This window comes from Moschus berezovskii, chromosome 19 (assembly GCF_049115385.1).
Source record: "Moschus berezovskii isolate FMDL1 chromosome 19, NW_MosBer_1.0, whole genome shotgun sequence".
NCBI classification, from domain to species: Eukaryota; Metazoa; Chordata; class Mammalia; order Artiodactyla; family Moschidae; genus Moschus; species Moschus berezovskii.
The window spans coordinates 4,847,084-4,869,540 of record NC_142478.1 but is presented as its reverse complement, the minus strand read 5'-3'; the positions used below and the strand labels follow the sequence as shown (position 1 = coordinate 4,869,540).

Sequence of the window (22,457 nt, the reverse complement as noted above, 5' to 3'; positions counted from 1 at the left end):
AAAGGGAGGCCTTAAACAGGTATCTCTAAGGAAACTCCTAGTTTCACTCTATGGGATACACTTCAGTAATATTATCAATATGCTTTGATTATTGAAAAGATGCTTCTTAAAATCTACATTTCAGCTAAACTACTTCTGTTAAGTCCAGGTCATTCCAGGGCCCTAACATTTTGGAAGCTTTGGTTTTGTTAAACAGACAAGGAGGCGTTTAGACTGAGGTGGCTTTAATGACTTAGTCTACGTAAGCAAACCAACACCTAAGTCAGAAGTGCCTCAAACTTATGATGACGGGACGTCCCCAGTGGTCTAGTGGTTAAGACTCTATGCTTCCAGTGCAGGGAGTGCAATGTTGGTTACCTGGTTTGGGAACTAGGATCCCAATGCCAACTGACAAAGAGAAAAAAAACACCAAAGCTCGGGACAACCAGTCACAAACAGCCAACTAGGTTTTCCCAAGTGAGCAACCCTTAAGCTGCAGCCGGTCGAATCCGTTTCCTCCTTGGTACCTACTCCTTCTCTCTCAACGGTCTCCCTCAACCCCAGCTCCTGCTGGTGGAGGGCTAACCAGGTCTCAGGTCGGTGCTGCTTGATTCCAATCAACTTTAAATATAAACCCTTACAAATTTTAACATGCCTCCGTTTACCTTTTAACAGGATGGAGAGTTCAATTTCACAGACTTGCTCTTCAGTGCATTTTCTTTCTTGAATAATTTCTATTTTTAATGAGAGAAAAGTTACACATTTCTATCCGTCCCCTGCCTCACACCCCACAATTCCCCAAATCCTGATGGTTCAGCCCTTACGTACTTGACAATTTTTCCCTTTCCACTTAAATATTTATAAAATGATGTTCTGCTGATTATATGCATGATGTCCTTTTCTGTATAATGGCTTTAAAAAATCTTTCTTGAAAGACAACCGGCAATGCGTAATAAACTCATACACTTTGTGAGGGCTCATATTCACTTTATGAATCTAACCTAAGGGAAGAACCTGGTTTGCGTGTGTGTGAAAGGATATTCAAACTAGAGCCTATAATACAAACAACTGGTAACTAAAGTAACATCAGAGGGAGTTAAGGGGTCCCATGCAGTACTCAATGATTGGGGAAGTTATCCTCAATTTTTGAGATTTTCTTCTACTGTTTTTCTACTTAATACAATGAATATGAGTTGCTTTCCTAACAAAGTAAATAAACCACAGGCTAATATGTTAGTCTGGCTACCCTGGTGTGTCAGTGGTAAAGAAACCCCCTGCCAATGCAGAAGAGGAGGGTTCGATCCCCGGGTCAGGAAGATCCCCTGGAGAAGGAAATGGCAACTCACTCCCGTATTCTTGCCTGGGAAATACCATGGGCAGGGGAGCTTGGCGGGCTACAGTCCATGGGGTCACAAAAGAGACACAACTGAGCGACTAAACAACATATTAATTCACTTACTTCTTTGGCACATGTACTCACTACTTAACATTACTGAAAATTTTAGTTTCTTCTGAAAATGAAATAATTTAATTACTGAGCTACAGTTGTTATTGAAGTATGTAAGAGTGGACACGTTCTGCTCCCAGCAGAGTCCCACTGAGGGAAGAGTAACTTACTGAAATAACACAATCTAAGGGACAGAATGTGAGAGTTGGACTGTGAAGAAAGCTGATCGCTGAAGAATTGATGCTTTTGAACTGTGGTGTTGGAGAAGACTCTTGAGAGTCCCTTGGACTGCAAGGAGATCCAAAGGATCTAAAGGAGATCAATCCTGGGTGTTCACTGGAGGGACTGATGCTAAAGCTGAAACTCCAGTACTTTGGCCACCTCATGCGAAGAGCTGACTCACTGGAAAAGACTCTGATGCTGGGAAGGATTGGGGGTGGGAGGAGAAGGGGACGACAGTGAGTGAGATGGCTGGATGGCATCACCGACTCTATGGACATGAGTTTGAGTGAACTCCGGGAGTTGGTGATGGACAGGAAGGCCTGGTGTGCTGTGATTCATGGGGTCGCGGAGAGTCGGACACGACTGAGCAACTGAACTGAACTGAAGGGACAGAAGCACCGTTTTCTGGTCATTGTCACTGTTTCCAAAGGCAAATCACACAGCCTCTCTTTTTCCAAATAGTTATTTCTTATTCTGAATTATGAAGAGGCAGAGATATGAGGTATCGCAGCAAACACTTTTAATAAGAATACAAAATTCACACCAGAGGCACATTCTGGGGAATGTAAATGAATTATCACAAGTAGTAATTCTGCTGGAAGAATAAAATAAGGCTCTCTCAGAGTACAAATATACAGGAGGGAATGATTTAAAATAGGTTTATGATTTATAGTCACATTACACTGTGTTAAGCATTGAAAACAAGCATATTAATTTAAAAGTCAGCTAAATGACATTTGAACATATATAACAAATCTTACAGTCCATGAAGTTCTGGTATAACAGTAATTTTAAGTACTTCATTTCAACACAAAAGAAATGAACAGGTGAAGAGATGCATCTCAAGATATTAATTTATGTCTATGACAAAAATCAAGAGAACTTGTACTGAAAAAGGGTTACATTACTGATAAAATCACGCAGAAGGCCATAAAACAAAACCAACAGTGCTGAGCAACTGAAATAGTACTGGCCTTTCCAGCCCCCTGTACCACCACACTGACCCATGTTACTGTTCCTTTACTCAAAGGCAAACAAGTCCTCCATCTTCCCCTCTCGCAAAAAGAACAAAGAAAATCCAAACGGCAAATTCACAAGTTGATTTCTCCATAAACCTTAAATGTACTTAATGAATATAAAGAAATTCAACATTTATACACAGTACTCCTTTCCAAGAAAGGAACAGACACATCAAACATTATCTGAAAGGGGCTTCTTTATGAATTTATGTACATTGGTTGAATGAGAATTACTGTATCTGAGAAGGCACATATCTGTGATTTAAGGCTTAGCCGGTATTGTTACATATGGAAGTCAATACAAGCTGTCTAGGAATTCACTTCTGTCAAAATGGAATTTACCCAAAAACTAGTTTTCTAATAAGCACAAATTTCCACTCTACAAACCATTGAGAATTTCTACTCCCAGATCCATCTGTCAAAAAAAATTCTCTCAATCAGGTTTCATTATGAATCAAAAGAAACTGCTAGCAGAACCGCTCCATGACTTTGGGTGATGCAAATTCTTAAGTTCAAAAGCCTCAAAGAAATGACAGTGTGATTCCTGCGTCTTGAAGAAAAAGTCTAAACAAAATTACCATGGTACAGATTCATTTTTAAAAAGGTATCTGCCACAACTCCACAAGCCAATCATTCATTCATCAGAGCTGCCACCTCTGTGTGCGTGCTGCAGGAACACCATATAATATGACTCTGCAAAATAGTCTCTTTTTCTCTTTAAGACAATACATGAAAATGACTCTCTTAAAGATGTTTAATATATTCTTATATAAAATATCTGATGTTGATACAAATCATGTAAACCTTCCTTTGGAAAAGTTACAACTGGTCCTCATTTGCAGGACCAAAAACCTTGAATTTTTATCTTGTCAGTGCAAATGTATATTAGGTGTTTTCAAACTACAGAAATAGCCATCAACCCTCACAATACAAAAGGATTTCTAAAAAGGAAGATTATTGTGTTCAGGTTATAGAAATTATGGTTACATTAAAACCACCCACCTTCCCATCAAATTTAACAGCTTAATTGTTAAAGTATGAAAAAGGGAAAAATTAAAGCTGTTTGTGCAAGAATCTCTACAATGGTTGTCACCCCTTCCCTCTCCCCCCAACTCTGCTTATTCTTACTAGGTTTGTTTAGAAATACAACAATGTGACTTTCTCTTTGTCTCCAGGTGGATTTTACTGTTCTTCAAGCCAAGACGGGGCATCAACTCCAGGGGTTTTCAATTTGATATGGAACTGTTTAAGTGTCTGTTCAAGCTGCTTCTGATTCCCAGCAAAGTAAGCGGCAATGGCGTTGTGAAAAAGGACCAGCTGATTGTGTAACACTTTAACCTGTGAACAGAGGAGTTATAAGACCAAGCATTAACACCAATGATGATAAAATATAAGGTGATTTGTTACATGTCGTAATGAAAGACTGTATCTCTCCTGAGGAAAAGGTGTTCTGACGGAAGTATTTCACACATACCAACTGTACACTGCTTTGCAAAGTCACCGAGCCTTTCATAGTTTTTAACTTCTCTGAAGGGAACAGATCAGCTTAATAAGATGCTAGCCATATTCAAACATTACTGAGCATACTGTAATTTAAACGCACCAGTACGTCCCTCTTTAAACTGTGTTCAAAGAAGCAAAATTATATATAAATAACTACTATATATGATCTGTGCCAAGTGTGGACATCATTAAGGCTACACTTTAAGTGAAACCTGAGTATTTAAAAGGCTGGATACTTTAAAATACTGCTGTTCTCTGCAAAGATTGAAGAAGTGATGGCAAGAGTCGCCCCGAAAGGCAATTTACTTAAAGTTCATATACCCCTCAGTTATTTTCAACTGCTTATTACTTTGAATGATATAAGAGTATGTTTTAACCAGGTAACACTATTTCTGTGACTCTTCTATTTAAAGACACCAGCAAAATATCACAAAGATATTACGAATGAAGTGTTTCCTCAAGTCTTATTTGTAAGTGCAAACTGTTCAACAATAAAGTATAAAATTTACCCATCCAATGCAATATTCACTAAAACTGCACTTTTAATAATTTTTAATGATGTAAAAGCATCTGATATATGATGGTAAGTGAAAAAATAGGATATAACATATATGATAAGACATCTGTATTCACTATAACACACATGCATAGTCTCTAGCCATTTCTTTGTCTATGTACCTCTATAAAGGAAAACACTTAATATGTTTATATTGGATAGATTTGTAAAAGCCTTTAAGATTAAAATATTGTAAAAATGGCATATGCTAAAAATTATAAAGTCTCCACTCTGCATTTATTCCTCTCCTTCCCACCCAAGAGAATCACTGTTAGCATTTTATTGTGCACCCATTGAGAAATTTTCTAGGGTTATATATATTTAAAAACATAAATGGACTGTACTATGTACACTTAGGGCTTCCCTTGTGGCTTAGAAGGTAAAGAATCTGCCTGTGATGCAGGAGACCAAGGTCTGATCCTTGGGTGGGGAAGATCTCCTGGAGAAGAGAATGACTACCCACCCAAGTATTCTTGTCTGGAAAATCAATGGACAGAGGAGCCTGGCGGGCTATAGTCCATGGGGTCGCAAAGAGTTGGACACGACTGATTAACTAACACTTTCACTTTCTACACACACTTTCAGTAAGAGATTTTTAAAGTATCTTAGAAAACTTTTTATTTCATTCACTTATTCATTCAACAGAGATTAAGCACCTTCTAGATGCCAGGTTCCGGAGAAGGCAATGGCAAGCCACTCCAGTACTCTTGCCTAGAAAATCCCATGGATGGAGGAGCCTGGTAGGCTGCAGTCTGTGGGGTCACTAAGGGTCGGACACGACTGAGCGACTTCACTTTCCCTTTTCAGTTTCACACATTGGAGAAGGAAATGTCAACCCACTCGTGTTCTTGCCTGGAGAATCCCAGGGACGGGGAGCCTGGTGGGCTTCTGTCTATGGGGTCACACAGAGTCGGACACGACTGAAGTGACTTAGCAGCAGCAGATGCCAGGTTCAGTTCAGTCGCTCAGTCATGGCTGACTCTTTGAGACCCCATGAATCACAGCACGCCAGGCCTCCCTGTCCATCACCAACTCCCGGAGTTCACTCAAACTCATGTCCATCGAGTCGGTGATGCCATCCAGCCATCTCATTCTCTGTCTTCCCCTTCTCCTCCTGCCCCCAATCCCTCCCAGCATCAGAGTCTTTTCCAGTGAGTCAACTCGTCACATGAGGTGGCCAAAGTATTGGAGTTTCAGTTTTAGCATCAGTCCTTCCAATGAACACCCAGGATTGATCTCCTTTAGAATGGACTGGTTGGATCTCCTTGCAGTCCAAGGGACTCTCAAGAGTCTTCTCCAGCACCACAGTTCAAAAGCATCAATTCTTTGGCGATCAGCTTTCTTCACAGTCCAACTCTCACATCCATACATGACCACTGGAAAAACCATAGCCTTGACTAGACGGACCTTTGTTGGCAAAGTAACGTCTCTGCTTTTTAATATACTATCTAGGTTGGTCATAACTTTCCTTGCAAGGAGTAAGCGTCTTTTAATTTCATGGCTGCAATCAGCATCTGCAGTGATTTTGGAGCCCCCCCAAAAAAAGTCTGACACTGTTTCCATGTTTCCCCATCTGAAAAGACTCTGATGCTGGAAGGGATTGGGGGCGGGAGGAGAAGGGGACGACAGAGAATGAGATGGCTGGATGGCATCACCGACACGATGGACATGAGTTTGAGTGAACTCCGGGAGTTGGTGATGGACAGGGAGGCCTGGCATGCTGTGATTCATGGGGTCGCAAAGAGTCGGACACGACTGAGTGACTGAACTGAAATGCCAGGTACTTTCTAGGAGATACAGAAAAACATTCCTTCCCTCCCAAGCTTACACTCTTTTTAAAAAAATTTTAATTGGAGGCTAATTACTTCACAATATTGTAGTGGTTCTGCCATACACTGACATGAATCAGCCATGGGTGTACATGTGTCCCCCATCCTGAACCCCCCTCCCACCTCCCTCCCTTATCCCATCCCTCAGGGTCATCCCCGTGCACCAGCCCCGAGCATCCTGTGTCATGCATCGAACCTGGACTGGTGATTTGTTTCACATATGATAATATACATGTTTCAATGCCATTCTCCCAAATCATCCCACCCTCGCCCTCTTCCACATAGTCCAAAAAACTGTATACACCTGTGTCTCTTTTGCTATCTCGCATATAGGGTCATTGTTACCAACTTTCTAAATTCCATATATATGCGCTAATATACTGTGTTGATGTTTTTCTTTCTGACTTACTTCACTCTGTATAATAGGCTCCAGTTTCATCCACCTTGTTAGAACTGATTCAAATGCATTCTTCCAAGCTTACATTCTTAAGGGATTGGGAAGGTAAGAGGCAGGTAAGAAACAAAATAAGTACTGACTCCAGGGAATGAATAGCTCAAGTCTTGAGAAGATGGGTTAACATTCAGGGCATCTGAAGCTGCTGATTCAACTGAAGTTGTTTAAAAAAATAAAAGGGATTTTTTTCCTTTCTCTCTGACAAAGATAAGAAGGAGATAGTTTCCGGCAAGGAGATAGTTTAACAGGGCCAGATAGCATGAAATGACGACAACTAAAAGCATACTTTGAATTAATCTGGTCAGAAATGTAAGCCCTGCAACCTTCCTAAATGAAAGGCTCCGGGACCAGGTATAAGGACAATACAAAGCCCTTAACCCTGTGTGTCAGGCACTGGACTCGGGGCACAAGAGTACACGGAGAACTGGAGGAGAGGGCAGCAGAAGCGCTGATTGACGTGACAAACGGGCAGAGCCTGCCCCTCTGGCTCTGAGATGAGGGGGACGGTGACGGACCTCCATCAGGGGCAACTCTTCAGGACACAGGATGATCACAGGAAGTGCAGGTTCCTAGAAGGCAACTGGGCTTCCCTGGTGGCTCAGACGGTAAAGAAGCCACCTGCAATGCAGGAGATTCCGGTTCGATTCCTGGGTCAGGAAGATCGCCTGCAGAAGGGATAGGGTACCCACTCTAGTATTCTTGCCTGGAGAATCCCCATAGACAGAGGAACCCGGCGGGCTACAGTCCATGGGGTCACAAAGAGTTGGACACAACTGAGCGCCCAAGCGCACAGAAGGCAATCAGGAGGCGAGCAAAGTGCACTATTACATTAACACAACAGTGGCTCCAGTCAGCCCTCTCAAGCCACACCCTTGGGGAGGTTTCTACAGTGACAGTGAGCTCAGTCTATCAAATCTGGAAAGTGAGGCCTCATAAACAAGTGCCGGCCATGTGGGATCACTGCTGCTGCAGTGTGAGGAAGCCCCATTTAGCTTCCCTTCTAGACGAAAGCCCACAGGGACAGAGGTCCAATGGTTCCAGCTGCTCCCAGAGCCCAGGGGCCCTCCAGCTGAAAGCCACCAGGCAACTGTGGGAATAACAGTGCTCAAGGTCACTAAGCTGTGGGTGCTTCTGTTAGGCAGCAAAAGAGGTGCATCCATGAAAAAGGTTAAGAATGTGCTCTCCTAGGAGTTAATAAGGGTTTAGAAAACACAGTGAAAAGGAGGAAAATCAGAGGCAGAACGATAGGCCTAGGAGGAGGAAAAGCTAATAAGCAGCGTGGTTGCGATACATGAGAGAAACTACGAGAGCGCGCAGCTGTGGAGCAGACACTCAAACAAGGAAGGCAGAACCGATATGGACAGAAAGGCACAGCTACACGGGCAGCTAGAGAAGCCCGACGGGGGTGACAGACAGAGGGAGACCCAGGGGACTTCGGGGAAGGGCTCTAAGTTAACGATCGCTCAAGAAAGCTCTCAGACAGCGTGGAACAGAGCAGCTTGCTTAACCATAAAAGCACGAGATAGGCCCCAGGCCATTAAGTGAAAGAACCATCCTTCTGCTGATGTGAATAACTGCTATGATGATCACAGTTTGACCTCACAGGGTTACACACTCTCCTGCAGGATACTGTGGAGGGGTTAGGGACGTAAGCCCGAGGTCTACTGAAGAAGGCAGTCTACCCCCGCCCCCACTTTCCTTTGATTATAAAAACGCAGCTGCTTAATTCTAGGGCACAGGCCTCTTGACTGCCCAACCGCATCCCTCACAAGCATCCTCTATCAATACATCTGCTTCTTGCCTATCATCTTGCCTCTCGCTGGATTCCTTCTGAGCTGAGACACAAAGAACCTGGGCCTTGGTAAGTCCCACCAGATGAGTGATTCTAAGAGAACATAGGTTCAAGTCCCAATCTGAATCTCATGGTTTCAAAACTGCTACTAACCAGCCTCAAGACCTAAGTGCAATTCATGGAATACAGATTCTTTGAGAACTTTTATTTCCAATTTTCTGGCCAGACTTGCATTCAGTTCAGTTCAGTTCAGTCGCTTAGTCGTGTCCGGCTCTTTGTGACCCCATGAATCACAGCACGCCAGGCCTCCCTGTCCATCACCAACTCCCGGAGTTCACGCAAACTCATGTCCATTGAATCGGTGATGCCATCCAGCCATCTCATTCTCTGTAGTCCCCTTCTCCCGCCCCCAATCCCTCCCAGCATCAGAGTCTTTTCCAGTGAATCAACTCTTCGCATAAGGTGGCCAAAGGATTGGAGTTTCAGCTTTAGCATCAGTCCTTCCAATGAACACCCATGATCAATCTCCTTTAGAATGGACTGGTTGGATCTCCCTGCAGTCCAAGGGACTTTCAAGAGTCTTCTCCAACACCACAGTTCAAAAGCATCAATTCTTCGGCGATCAGCCTTCTTCACAGTCCAACTCTCACATCCATACATGACCACGGGAAAAACCATAGCCTTGACTAGACGGACCTTTGTTGGCAAAGTAATGTCTCTGCTTTTTAATATGCTGTCTAGGTTGGTCATAACTTTCCTTCCAAGGAGTAAGCGTCTTTTAATTTCCTGGCTGTAATCAGCATTCGCAATGATTTTGGAGCCCAGAAAATGAAGTCTGACACTGTCTCCACTGTTTCCCCATCTATAGTTGATACTGGGCACAGCCTCCCCAAATCTGTATTTGTTACTTATCTAGATCATTAGTAAAACATCCCTATTACTAGTGCTGTTCTTTTACAGAAACTACCAGAAGGAGCTCTGGAATCAGGAAGCACACGTGCCAGGCCCGGCGGTCCCACTTTCCAGTGGCACCAGGCACAGGGTCCTCCTCACCTCACTGGCCAAGGTCTTTATCTGTCTATGGGCTGCCATCACCGAGCACTGCATCTGCAGAGCTGCTGAAAGGTTAAATGAAACCAGATCCTACCGAGTACTCTGTCTGACAGAGTAAAGTATTCCTTCGATTTCAGTGGAATCTAAATTTACCTATTTGATGGTTTAAACCTCCACACGACAGTGACATTTTTTAATGAGATAAAATTTCCTTTATTTAGAATCCACTGATTTGGAACTTGTAAGAAGTAAGAGTGTGATCCTGTGATTTATAATAATAAATACACACTTTGTTTTGGCCCCATTCTAGGCGCAGAGCTCCTAAGACCTGCTAATCTCCTAAGTGGTAAGAGCCAAGGAGGCAGCTTTAGTTGTAATATCTGGTCTCCTGTTCGGTTCCTGAAATAGTCCCAGAGCTATTACAGGTGAAATGAGTGTCTTTTGTTATTCACAACAAGCACTTTTCAACCACACCAGCCTTTATGTTAATAAGATTCCTGGAAAGCCCCTAGATAACCATAGCTTGAGACTGGTTGCCAGGGGAACTAAATTGTGATTAGGTGGGAATTTTCACCCTCACCTCCCAACCTCTGGACAATTATTTAATCAGCCGTGCCCATGCAATGAAGGCTGTGTGAAAATCCCTACAGTACCCGGTCTGGACAGTGTCTGGGCTGGCTGACGCATCCACAAACAAGGACGGTGGTGCCGTCCAAACCCCATGGGCACAAGAGCTGGTGTTCAGAGCCCTTCCAGACCTTGCCCACTGGACGTCTTCGTCTTTTAATACTTCCGTGATGAACCGGTGATGTAATAAGTCAACTGTTTCCTGAGCGCTGTGAGCTGCTCTAACAAATGACTGAGCTTCCCGAGGGGTCTGTGGGAACCATGTTACAAGCTGACCGGTCAGATACACAGGCGACGCCCCAGAGTTTCCAACTGCGTGCACAGATGGTGCTGGCGGGGCCACAGGGTCAGAAGTCAGCTGAACTTCAGGACACCCAGCTAGCGTCCAGAAAACCAGAGAACTGTCTGCGTGGAAGGAAAATGCCCACATGCAACTAATGTCAGAAAAGTGCTGCAAGAGAAACAAGAATCAGGGTTTTCTACTTTTCAAAGATACAAAGTGATGTGAAGTCTACCCGAGCACCATGAAAAAAAGATGTGCGCTAAGCAAATAAGCTCTGCTGACAGGAGTGCATGGACACGACTGGCTTATCCACACTGCCTGCCGTGACAAGGCCCTCAGGCCAAGAATGAATTCCTCTGCCTGAGGGATCACCTCACAAGAACCTCTGAGGATCCCTCTATAACTCCATGAGTCTGCACTTCTGAAATGAACACATTTTTCAAGCACCAAGAAGGCACTTAATTTCTTCCTATCCTTTGGTTAACAACATTCAAGTTAACACAGTATTACATTAAAAATCTGTTTAAACATTCTTAATACAGACTTTAATTAATCCATATTGATCTCCTTTTCTATGTTTAGATAGAAAAGTTTTGCATGGCAACCACTTTTAAAACAAGCTTTAAAATGAAAACTGATTTGTCTAAGTATCTACTAAGATAAGGTCAAATTATTAAAGTTAAAACCTGGGTTTACCTTACATGAGTGGAGTTTGATTTTAGGACCAAATATTTTCCCTGTACGCCACTAGAATCAATGAAAACTGTTGTTGTTTTGTCGCTAAGTCATGTCCGACTCTTTTGCAACCCTATGGACTCAGCCTGCCAGGCTCCTCTGTCCCTGGGATCTCCCAGGCAAGAATCCTGGAGTGGGCTGCCTTTTCCTTCTCCAGGGGATCTTCCTGACCAGGGATGTAACCTGCATCACCTGCACTGGCAGGTGGATTCTTTACCACTGAGTCACCAGGGATGCCACAATGAAAATCACAGCTGGAAAAAAGAGGTAAAATAAAACATTACAGGCTAGCTCTCATTTGATTCCTGTTTACGTAAAAATGTTTTCTAACACTGACCTGTTCTCGGTCACCTCTGCCAGTGTGACTGAGTTTCAGGTCTCTTCTGGAGAACAGACTGTCAAGGACTGGTCAGAGCAGAGCTCTGAGGGCAGTATACTTGGACAGAAGGGTGGGAAAGTTTCCAGATGACCTTAGGTGTGAAAGAACTTCTTAAAGAGAAACAAGCATAAGTTACGAAGAAGAGACAGTTAAATTCAACTACTTTAAAATCTGGAATTCCTATTCACCCAAAGGCAGTGAAAATACAAGCTACAAAGTGGGGAAAAGGGTCTGCATTACTCGACAAAGGGTGCATATGCAGAAAACGTGAAGGACCCCTGCACACCCACAACCCAGCCAAAAAGAGCGGGTACAGGGACGTGCACTTCACAGAAGAGGAAAAAGTGGCCAATGGAGCCTGAAAAGACATCAGCCTCACAAGAAAACAGGAAATGCACATTAAAACTGATGTGAGATGTTGTTTTATTTTCTACCTTAGGAAAACTTAATAGCAATTCTTGTACACTGCCAACTGGTGTATAAATTTGTACAACTACTTTTGAAAATAGTTTGGCATTAACCAGTAAAATTAAAGATGCATATACCCTATGGAATAGCAATTTAACTCACAAAAACATGCCTTAGAAAAACCTGCACATGCGTTCCACAAGACATGGGGCTTTCCTGACAGCTCAGATGGCAAAGAATCCACCTGTAATGCACGAGAACTGGGTTCAATCCCTGGGTTGGGAAGATCCCCTGGAGAAGGGCATGGCTACCCACTCCCATATCGTGCCTAGAGAATTCCATGGACAGAGAAGCCTGGCCGGCTACAGTCCATAGCATTGTAAAGAGTTGAACACGACTGAAAGAACACTTTTACATGAGACGGGCACAAATATGTTCATAACAACAGTGTTTCTAGCATAATAATACAAGAAAACAACCCCAAATGTGTAATTACAGGAAAACCCATAAACTAGTTTCCTACGCAGTGGGGATACTATTGATATAAAGGTGTGAAAATAAATGAACTAGAGCTCCAAGCATCAACATGGACGGCCTGCAGGAAGGTCAGAGAGAACAGAACAGAACACTCACAGCAGGACCCCATTTATATGAAGTTCGGAGACACACGTAACTGAACGAGACGCTCACACGCAGCAAAACCACGCAGAACACCCGCGGCGACAGCAAGACAAACTCAGAAGAGCGCTGCAGAGGCGGCAGGCGAGGGGCACGGGGCAAGGGGGCAACAAGCAGGCTGCGGAAGAACGGGCGGCTTTGTTTCTTAAGCTGGATGGTAGGAGAGTGGCTGCCGTTTGCTGTCATTACTATTTATATCTTGCCTGTATACTGAAACATTCTGTTGAATGTGTTTCACATTTTTTATTATTAAAGGAGAGGTTAAAAAAGATGATGTCTCCACTTTATATTCAGAGGAAAAAAAATATTGCACCTAAAATGTTACTTATATTCATTCACTCTGTAAATATTACCAGGGTCTGGTCTAGGGGCTGGAATGCAAGCAAGCAACAAAACAGACAATTCTCAAAAAGCTTGTATTGTATTGAGGGAATAAAGAGAAATACAACCAGTACAGTACCCAGTATGTCAGATGATGACACTTGTTACAAAGGAAACAAAGCAGCACAGGAGAATCTGAGCTGTGTGCACAGCAGAGGCGCTGCAACGCCAGGAGGACGGCTAAGCACAGGGAAAGACGCACGCGGTGACCAGCACAGCACTACTCACAACAGCCAAGACCTGGAAGCAGCCCAACGGCCACCATACAGGAATGGGAAGGTGCACAGAACGGAACAGTACTACCATTCAGCCGTAAAAAAGAACCAAAGAGTGCCATGTGCAGTAACATGGGCAGACCTGGAGATCACCACACTAAGTGAAATCAGACGAAGACAAATATAATACACTATAACTCATGTGGGATCTATTTTTCAAAAAACAACACAAAAGATACATATTCATTTACAAAACAGAAATAAACTCACAGATTTTGAAAACAAACTTATGGTTACCAAAGGGGAAACATGGGAGGGAAGGATAAATGAGTAGTTCAGGATTAACACACACACACTACTACATGCAGAATATCTAGGTAGCCAACAAGGACAGCACAGGAAACTCTACTCAACAATCTGTAACGAGCTATGTGGGAAAAGAACCCAAACAACAATGAGTATATGTATAACTGAATCATTTTCTGTACACCTGAAACTAACAACAAATTAAAAAACAAAAAAAGAAGGCCAAAAGAGGTCTCACTAAGGTGACATTTGAATAAAGACCTAAAGTGAAAGGAGAGGAAAAAGGAGAAGAGGAGAGTGAAAAAGCTGGCTTAAAGCTCAACATTCAGAAAACTAAGATCATGGGATCTGGTCCCATCACTTCATGGGAAATAGATGGGGAAATAATGGAAACAGTGAGAGACTATATTTTCTTGGGCTCCAAAATCACTGCAGCCCGAGCAGTGACTGCATCCTTTCATGGTGACTGCACCCATGAAATTAAAAGACGCTTGCTCCTTGGAAGAAAAGTTATGACCAACCTTCACAGCATATTAAAAAGCAGAGACATTACTTTGCCAACAAAGGTCCGTCTAGTCAAAGCTATGGTTTTTCCAGTAGTCATGTACGGATGTGAGAGGTGGACTACAAAGAAAGCTGAGTGCCAAAGAACTGATGCTTTTGAACTGTAGTTGGTATTTGAGAAGATACTTGAGAGTCCCTTGGGCTGCAAGGAGATCCAACCAGTCCATCCTAAAGGAGATCAGTCCTGAATATTCACTGGAAGGACTGACAATGAAGCTGAAACTCCAACACTTCGGCCACCTGATGCAAAGAGCTGACTCATCAGAAAAGACCCAGATGCTGGGACAGACTGAAAGCGGGAGGAGAAGGGGAGGACAGAGGATCAGATGGTTGGATGGCATCACTGACTGGATGGACATGAGTTTGAGCAAGCTCTGGGAGTTGGTGATGGAGAGGGAAGCCTGGCGTGCTGCAGTCCACAGGGTTGCAAAGAGTCGGACACGACTGAGTGACTGAACTGAACTAAAGTGAAAGTTGCTTTAGTTGTGTCTGACTCTTTGTAACCCAATGGACTAAGCAGTCCATGGAATTCTCCAAGCCAGAATACTGGAGTGGGTAGCCTTCCCCTTCTCCAGGGGATCGTCCCAACCCAAGGATAGAACCCAGGTCTCCCACATTGCAGGCGGATTCTTTACCAGCTGAGCCTCAAGGGAAGCCCGTGGGTAGCCTATCCTTTCTCCAGCAGATCTTCCCAACCCAGGAATTGAACCGAGGTCTCCTGCATTGCAAGTGGATTCTTTACCAACAGAGCTGTCACGGAAGCCACAGGAAGTAAGAAAATGAACCAAATTTAAAATACTTAGAAGAACACCCCAGACAGAGAAAATAGTAAGTACACAGGTCCTGCGGTGGGCAGGTGGGTTGTTGGAGAGACACTAACAAGGCCAGCACGACTGGAGTTGAGTGAGTCTGGTGGGAGATGAAATCAAATAGGTGATGAGGGTCAGATGGTGTGAGAACTTGGATGTCATTAAAGACTCTAGCTGCTTTTCTAAGTGAGATGAGAAGGCGCTACAAGATACGACAATACCTAACTCAGATAATAAACACTCATGGGCAGAACTAGCAAGACCTGCTAGAATGCTTCGGCAGCAACCGAGGCGAGCTGACCGCGGCCTGGACTAGAGTGGTGACAAGCGAGCAGTGCTAAAGGGGGGCTTCTCAGTTCGAGGGCGGGGCCATCAGAAAGAACAAGAGGCGGGGTGTGAGAGAAAGGGGACGAAGAGGACGGCACGATTCTGCCCTGAACAACTGAGGCCGACACACAAAGACTATGAGAGGGGCGGTGTGGAGGGAGGGAAAGGGCACATAAGGAGCTCAGTTTAGGACACATTCGAGATGCTTTTCAAGTAAACATGAATTGAAATGTTCAACAGGTAACTGCAATTTTGAGACTACCACCACACTAATGGCAGAAAACAGAGAGGAACTAAAGAGCCTCTTGATGAGGATGAAAGAGGAGAGTGAAAAAGCTGGCTTAAAACTTAACACTCAAAACACTAACATCATGGCATCTGGTCCCATCACTTCATGGCAAACAGATAGGGAAATAATGGAAACAGTGACAGACTTTATTTTCTTGTGCTCCAAAATCACCGGGGATGATGACTGCAACCATGAAATTAAAAGACACTTGCTCCCTGAAGAAAAGCTATGAGAAATCTACACAGTGTATTAAAAAACAGAGACATCACTTTGCCGATAAAAGTCTGTATAGTAATAGCTATGACTTTTCCGGTAGTCATGTATGGATGTGAGAGCTGGACCATAAAGAAGGCTGATGCTTTAAGACTCGAGAGTCCTTTTGATAGCAAAGAGATAAAATCAGTCAATCTTAAAGGAAACCAGCTCTGAATATTCATTGCAAGGACTGATGCTGAAGCTGCAATACTTTGGCCACCTGATGTGAAGAGCCGACTCAGTGGACTAAAGACCCTGATGCTGGGAAAGATTGAGGGCAGGAGGAGAAGGTGGTGACAGAGGATGAGATGGCTGGATGACATCACCAACTCAATGGACATGAGTTTGAGCAAACTCTGCGAGACAGTAGGGACAGGGAAGCCTGGTGTGCTGCAGTCCATGGGGTCGTGAGGAGGCAGGCACGACTGGACAACTGAACAACAACAATTTTGAGACTGGAAAGAGTTCAGTATGGCAGTCTAGGTTGGAAACGTAAATTAAGAGTCAGTATACAACAATATTCAGATGATATTCAAAGCCATATGGCTAGATAAAGCTCCTCAAGAGAGTGGAGAGACAGGAAAGACATCCAAGGAGCGAGTCATGAAAAATGAATCCTGACCCTTATACTTTGTAACATATACAGAACTCAGCTCAAAATGGAATACAGGCCTAACTGTAGACGCTAAAAACTATAAACCTCCTAGAAGAAAACAGGAAAAAAATCTTAATCTTAGGTTTGGTAAAAATTTTTAAACAGCTCACACAAAGAATAAATTATAAAAAGAAAACAATCAACCGGACTTCATCAAAATTAAAATGTTTTTCTCTTCAAAAGACACTGTTATGGGCTTCCCTGGTGGCTCGGTGGTGAAGAATCCACCTGCCAGGGTAGGAGACATGGGTGTGACCCCTGATCCGGGAGGGCCCCACATGTCACGAGACATCTAAGCCTGTGCTCCAGAACCGCAACTACTGAAGTCCATGTGCCCTAGAGCCCATGCTCGTGCAACAAGAGAAGCCGTTGCAATAAGAAGCCCTCGAACTGCAACTAGAGAGTAGCTCCCACTTGTTGCAACTAGAGACAAGCCCGTGAAACAACGAAGACCCAGCAGGGCAACCCCCCCCAGAAAATTGATTAAAAGACACTGTTATAAAAAGAAATAGGCAAGCCATATATTGGGAGACAATATTTGCAAAACCTATTAGACAAAGAACTGATATACACAATATACATACAAAATATTCTTGCAAATGAATAAGAAAATGACAAACAACCTAGCCAAGAAATAGGGGAGAAGTCTGAACAGGCATTTCACCAAAAAACAAAACAAAAAACAGATGGCAAATAAGTCCATGAAAAGATGACCAATGTCATCTTTTTTTTGTTAGGGAAATTCTGACTTAAACCAGTGAGGACATAGAACAAATTGGCCTCTCATATATTATTGGTGGAAATGTGAAATGGTACAACTGTCTAGGAAAAGTTTGCCAATTTCTTAAAAAGTTAAACACGCACCTATTATTCCCATGTTATTGTACATACAGCCCAGCTATTCCACAACTAGGTATTGACCTAAGAGGGATGCATTGTTGTCGTGTAGTCGCTCAGTTGAGTCCGACTCTTTGCAACCGCATGGACTGTAGCCCGCCAGGCTCCTCTGTCCATGGGATTTCCCAGATAAGAATGCTGGAGCAGGTTGCCACTTCCTTCTCCAGGGGAACTTCCAGACCCAGGGGTTGAACCCGCGTCTCCTGCTTGGCAGGCGGATGCTTTTCCACTGAGTCACCTGGGAAGCCCAAGGGTATGTATTTTGTGTGCATACCAATTTTAATAATCAAAATAAACTGTGTGTAGCCCTACTGGACTTTCCCAGGTAGCTCAGGGGTAAAGAACCTGCCTGCCAATGCAGGAGACACAGAGAGACACATGGGTTCAATCCCTGTCTGGGTAGGGAAAATCCCCTGGAGGAGGAAATGGTTACCTACTTCAGTATTCTTCCCTGGAAAATTCCATGGACAGAGGAGCCTGGTGGCGGACTGCAGTCCGTAGGGTCACAAAGAGTTGGACACAACTAAATGACAAGCACGCACACATGTACACCAATTAAATAAAGAAGCAAAGGAAAACAGGACAACAACGAACCTTTGTGACTCAACTATGGTATAAAAAATAAAGACTAGAAATCAATAAAGTTAAAGATGAAACTAAATTAGAACGTTTTAAATAATCTTTCTAGTTTCTAATTCTCTCTAAAGCCACAAATCAATTCTGTTTATAATCAAGACATTCACCTTTGCTTGTAGAGTCTAAAGTAACACACCTCAGAGGATTCAAGGAAAACTTCTGTCCCTAAAACATCATGTTACAATCCTTACAAATTGCTATGTGACGAGTTTTGAATTTTTGCAAAAGCACACAATTTCCTTCACTGAAAATGTCACCTACCAGACTAGGAACAAAGCAAATCTACTACAAATAAATCATTTATTAATTTTCTATTTTCTCTGTCCATGAAGTAGACAATCCTTTTCTTTGCCCTTAGAGACTCTTGTTAACTCCAGAAGGAGGGTGATAAAGTTGAATGAGAATGACAGATTCAAGAAAACTGGGCTTAATTCCCGTTTCTGTCCCAAGTTTACCATGTGAACTCTCTTTTCACTTGAATAATGAAGAAACTGAGATTCAGGTCATTTTTATGGTTCCTTTCTACTGAAACTTCCTGACAAAGTTGCTTTCTAAATAGAAGTATACATATATTTGGAAACTCAAATGGCTCTGGAAAACCTTTCTATTGAAAGGCTTTCTTTCAGTAGAAAAACATTTCTATTTATTTTTAAGGACAGAAACTGGCACTTCAATTAGAGAAGTATAAAATTCAGCTGAAAGTTTATGTACAAGTTTATGAACACTCTTCCCTATTTTGAGTTATTAAGGTTTTACACTAGTAAACCTACTTGAGTCACAAAGTAATATTTCTATCTTGCTCTTCTAGTATTTTGCTTTTCTTGTTTTCCAATTTCAGATGACCCTTGGCTTCTGGAATTACAGAGAAACTAAAAGGCTTCTGTATTTTTAGTGTGAAATTCTAATTTTTAGAAATAGGGCCTAACTAGTTATTGTTTTTTTGGGCCACAAAAAATTCTGGGTTTGAATTTTAATTGTCAGTGTTTTAGAATTGGAGAAGACAATAAAAGAGCACAGGATTCGATTCACATACTAAACTGCAGAGAGCTCTTACAACAATCTAGAAAGTTAGGAGAGCGTCAAAAAGAAAGTGGGAAGGGCATCAGACAATTTTTAGTTAGCCCTGGTGGCTCAGAATTTAAAGCGTCTGCCTCCAATGTGGGAGACCCGAGTTCGATCCCTGGGTTGGGAAGATCTCCTGGAGAAGGAAACGGTAACCCATTCCAGTATTCTTGCCTGGAGAATTCCATGGACGGAGAAGCCTGGCAGGCTACAGTCCACGGGGTCACAAAGAGTCAGACACTACTGAGCGACGGAAGGGCACGGACTGATGTCGACACAAGGGTCCCCACCCTCTGACAGTCAACCAACCTAACAGACACCCTAACCGAGCCTCAAAACAGGGACATTAGCTGTATTTAAAATGGCTTCCCACCCCCCAAGGAAACCTAATCTAGAAAGAAAAGAGGATGCTTTTTAGGACTGAATTCTAATTTTCACAACAAAATGAGACAATATCCATTTTCACAAAAACATTATTTTGGTAACTGTGAGAAGGCTGATGTGTAAAAGCATTTTAAAGTATTCACACTACAGAAAAGTTTCTGGTATAAAGAGAGGCTCTGGGGATTCACAACTTTTCAAATATAATTATGGAAATAAAGTATAAAATTTCGCTGTCACTTTAACCTCAGAAGCTGTTTTATACCAAAACAGATAACTTATCTCACTTTTCTATTATCATCTGTGTTATTCTAGTGCAAGTTTTGATTCTGGTACTAAGTCTTCAAATCAGATGCAAATTTAAATAAGAACAGTAAGTTGATTCTTTACTCCAACCATTACTAACTCAAAAAAAAGGTAAATTAAACTAATAAATCAATTATCATAAGAATATACCTTCTAAATTAAATGAATTAAAAACAGAATATTTTGCTTTTACTACATCTTCTTGTAAATTTTTTTTTTCTACTCTTTCTCTACTTATTTTTGACTAATTTTAATTTGCACTAGGACATGGACTCAAAATGTATTCAATGAAGCTATGATAGCTACAAAGAATCTTCAGGATGTTCTGGCCAATAATAAATATAAACCATTACCAATAGAGGGAAAAATTAAGAACTATTAGAAAAGCAGCTGCCGTACAATTTTAAAGATAATTTTTGCGACCATGGTAATGATATTATGCTGCTGTCACTGTACATGAGCAATTTTAATAAGAATCAAAAGCATTATTTTAAGTATTTGGTTTTTTCATCAGGTTTACTTTATAAAGGTCAGTCTGGGCAAGATTCTGGCTTCTCAATTAGAACTGACTTGAGGAGAGACGTGAAGAAAGCAAAATGAGGGGAAAAGATCAAACCCTATTTTCAGAAGAAGGGTCAGAAAGCCATAATGCTGAAGGAAATATCTGAGGGTCATTATATTTTTTCAGTTTACTTCTACATTTGTGCTATAAAATCATGAGAAGTCATAAGCATACAGTATCAAAGAAACAGCCAAGAATTTTTGGTAGACTATTCTTTATTATAGTAGGTGACACTAACTTTTGTGAAGCACTTCCTGTTCAACAGATAAATGTTACCCTTACCTCTGCTCTTTGCAATCTTCTATTCTCTCCATGTTCTTCTATACTCTCCATTAAAAAAAAAAAAAAAAAGACTCAGAAAGTTGAGTAATTCACTTAAGTTTTAGACATCCAGTAAGCAGATAGAATTTGGGGAACTTAGGAATGTCTATTCCAAGAGTGGCTTCTTTCTCCTATTCTAACCTGCCTCTATTCATAAGGCAAAAAGCATTTTAGAAAGCTTTTAAACAAAGTTTGAAATAAATGAAGAAAGGTTTCACAGATCAACTAAAGGAAGGGAAGTAATGTAGAAAAGATACTTTGACCTTCTTTCTGTTTTGTCTCCGGTCCTCAAGCTGCAGGCACACAGACTCAGGACAAGGAGCTAATGCAGAGGCTGGAGCAGCTAAGATTCAACCCTTCCTAACGTTAGGAAGAATAATGCACAATTAAAGATTCATACAATAAAAACCTTCCACATAATCTCTCCATAGTTACAGAGCAGGACAATAAAATCTATATTGATCTATTTATGTATGTATCTCCTAACTTAAAGTGGTTATAAGGCTAAATAAAACACAACAGAAAAGCAGATTTAAAATAGCAGTAGAAGACAGAAGCAACATTTCCTGCCTGTGGGATGACGAAAGATTTGACCAATTTTCAAAACCTCACATCAGAAACAGTTAACAGTAATTCAGAAATATACTAAATCATTGTGAAGTCGATCACAAAGAACTTTCATAAAGATCTGACAAAGAGCAACCCAGACCAGACAGAAGGAAAACCACTATAGCAACATCTGGTGAATGACCTAAAATATACCATACGATACTGTAATTGTTAAAGGGCAAAACAAACTTCAACACTGACTACTAACACAGACACAAGCTGGGGTTTTAAACAGAAGTTGGGTAAGAGAAATTTAAGAGCAGAACTGATACATGATACCAAGTTCAGTTCAGTTCAGTCGCTCAGTCGTGTCCGACTCTTAGAGACCCCATGAATCACAGCACACCAGCCCTCCTTGTCCATCACCAACTCCCGGAGTCCACCGAAACCCATGTCCATCAAGTCGGTGATGCCATCCAACCATCTCATCCTCTGTCATCCCCTTCTCCTGCCCTCAATCTTTCCCAGCATCAGGATCTTTGCAAATGAGTCAGCTCTTCGCATCAGGTGGCCAAAGTATTGGAGTTTCAGCTTCAGCATCAGTCCTTCCAATGAACACCCAGGACTGATCTCCTTTTTTGAATTTATTTATTTTAATTGGAGGCTAATTACTTTACATTATTGTACTGGTTTTGCCATACATTGACATGAATCTGCCCCGGGTGTACATATGTTCCCCATCTTGAACCCCCCTTCCACCTCCTTCCCCCTCCTAGAATGGACTGGTTGGATTTCCTTGCAGTCCTAGGGACTCTCAAGAGTTTTCTCCAACACCACAGTTCAAAAGCATCAATTCTTCGGTGCTCAGCTTTCTTTATAGTCCAACTCTCACATTCATACATGACTACTGGAAAAACCATAGTCTTGACTGGACAGACCTTCGTTGGCAAAGTAATGTCTCTGCTTTTTAATATGCTG

The 22,457-nt window shown here is 42.2% G+C and overlaps 1 protein-coding gene across 9 annotated transcripts in view; it reads right to left on the bottom strand.

The window, feature by feature from the left end:
- Positions 1–2,146: 2,146 nt before the first annotated feature.
- Positions 2,147–22,457, bottom strand: part of ARFIP1 (ARF interacting protein 1) — a 146,016-nt gene continuing 125,705 nt past the window's right edge. For all 9 annotated transcript variants that reach the window (XM_088827905.1, XM_088827906.1, XM_088827907.1 and 6 more), the window contains one exon: positions 2,147–4,005. In XM_088827905.1, the coding sequence (XP_088684031.1) occupies positions 3,850–4,005 (156 nt within the window). In that variant the 3' untranslated portion in view covers positions 2,147–3,849. The remainder of the gene's footprint in view (positions 4,006–22,457) is intronic.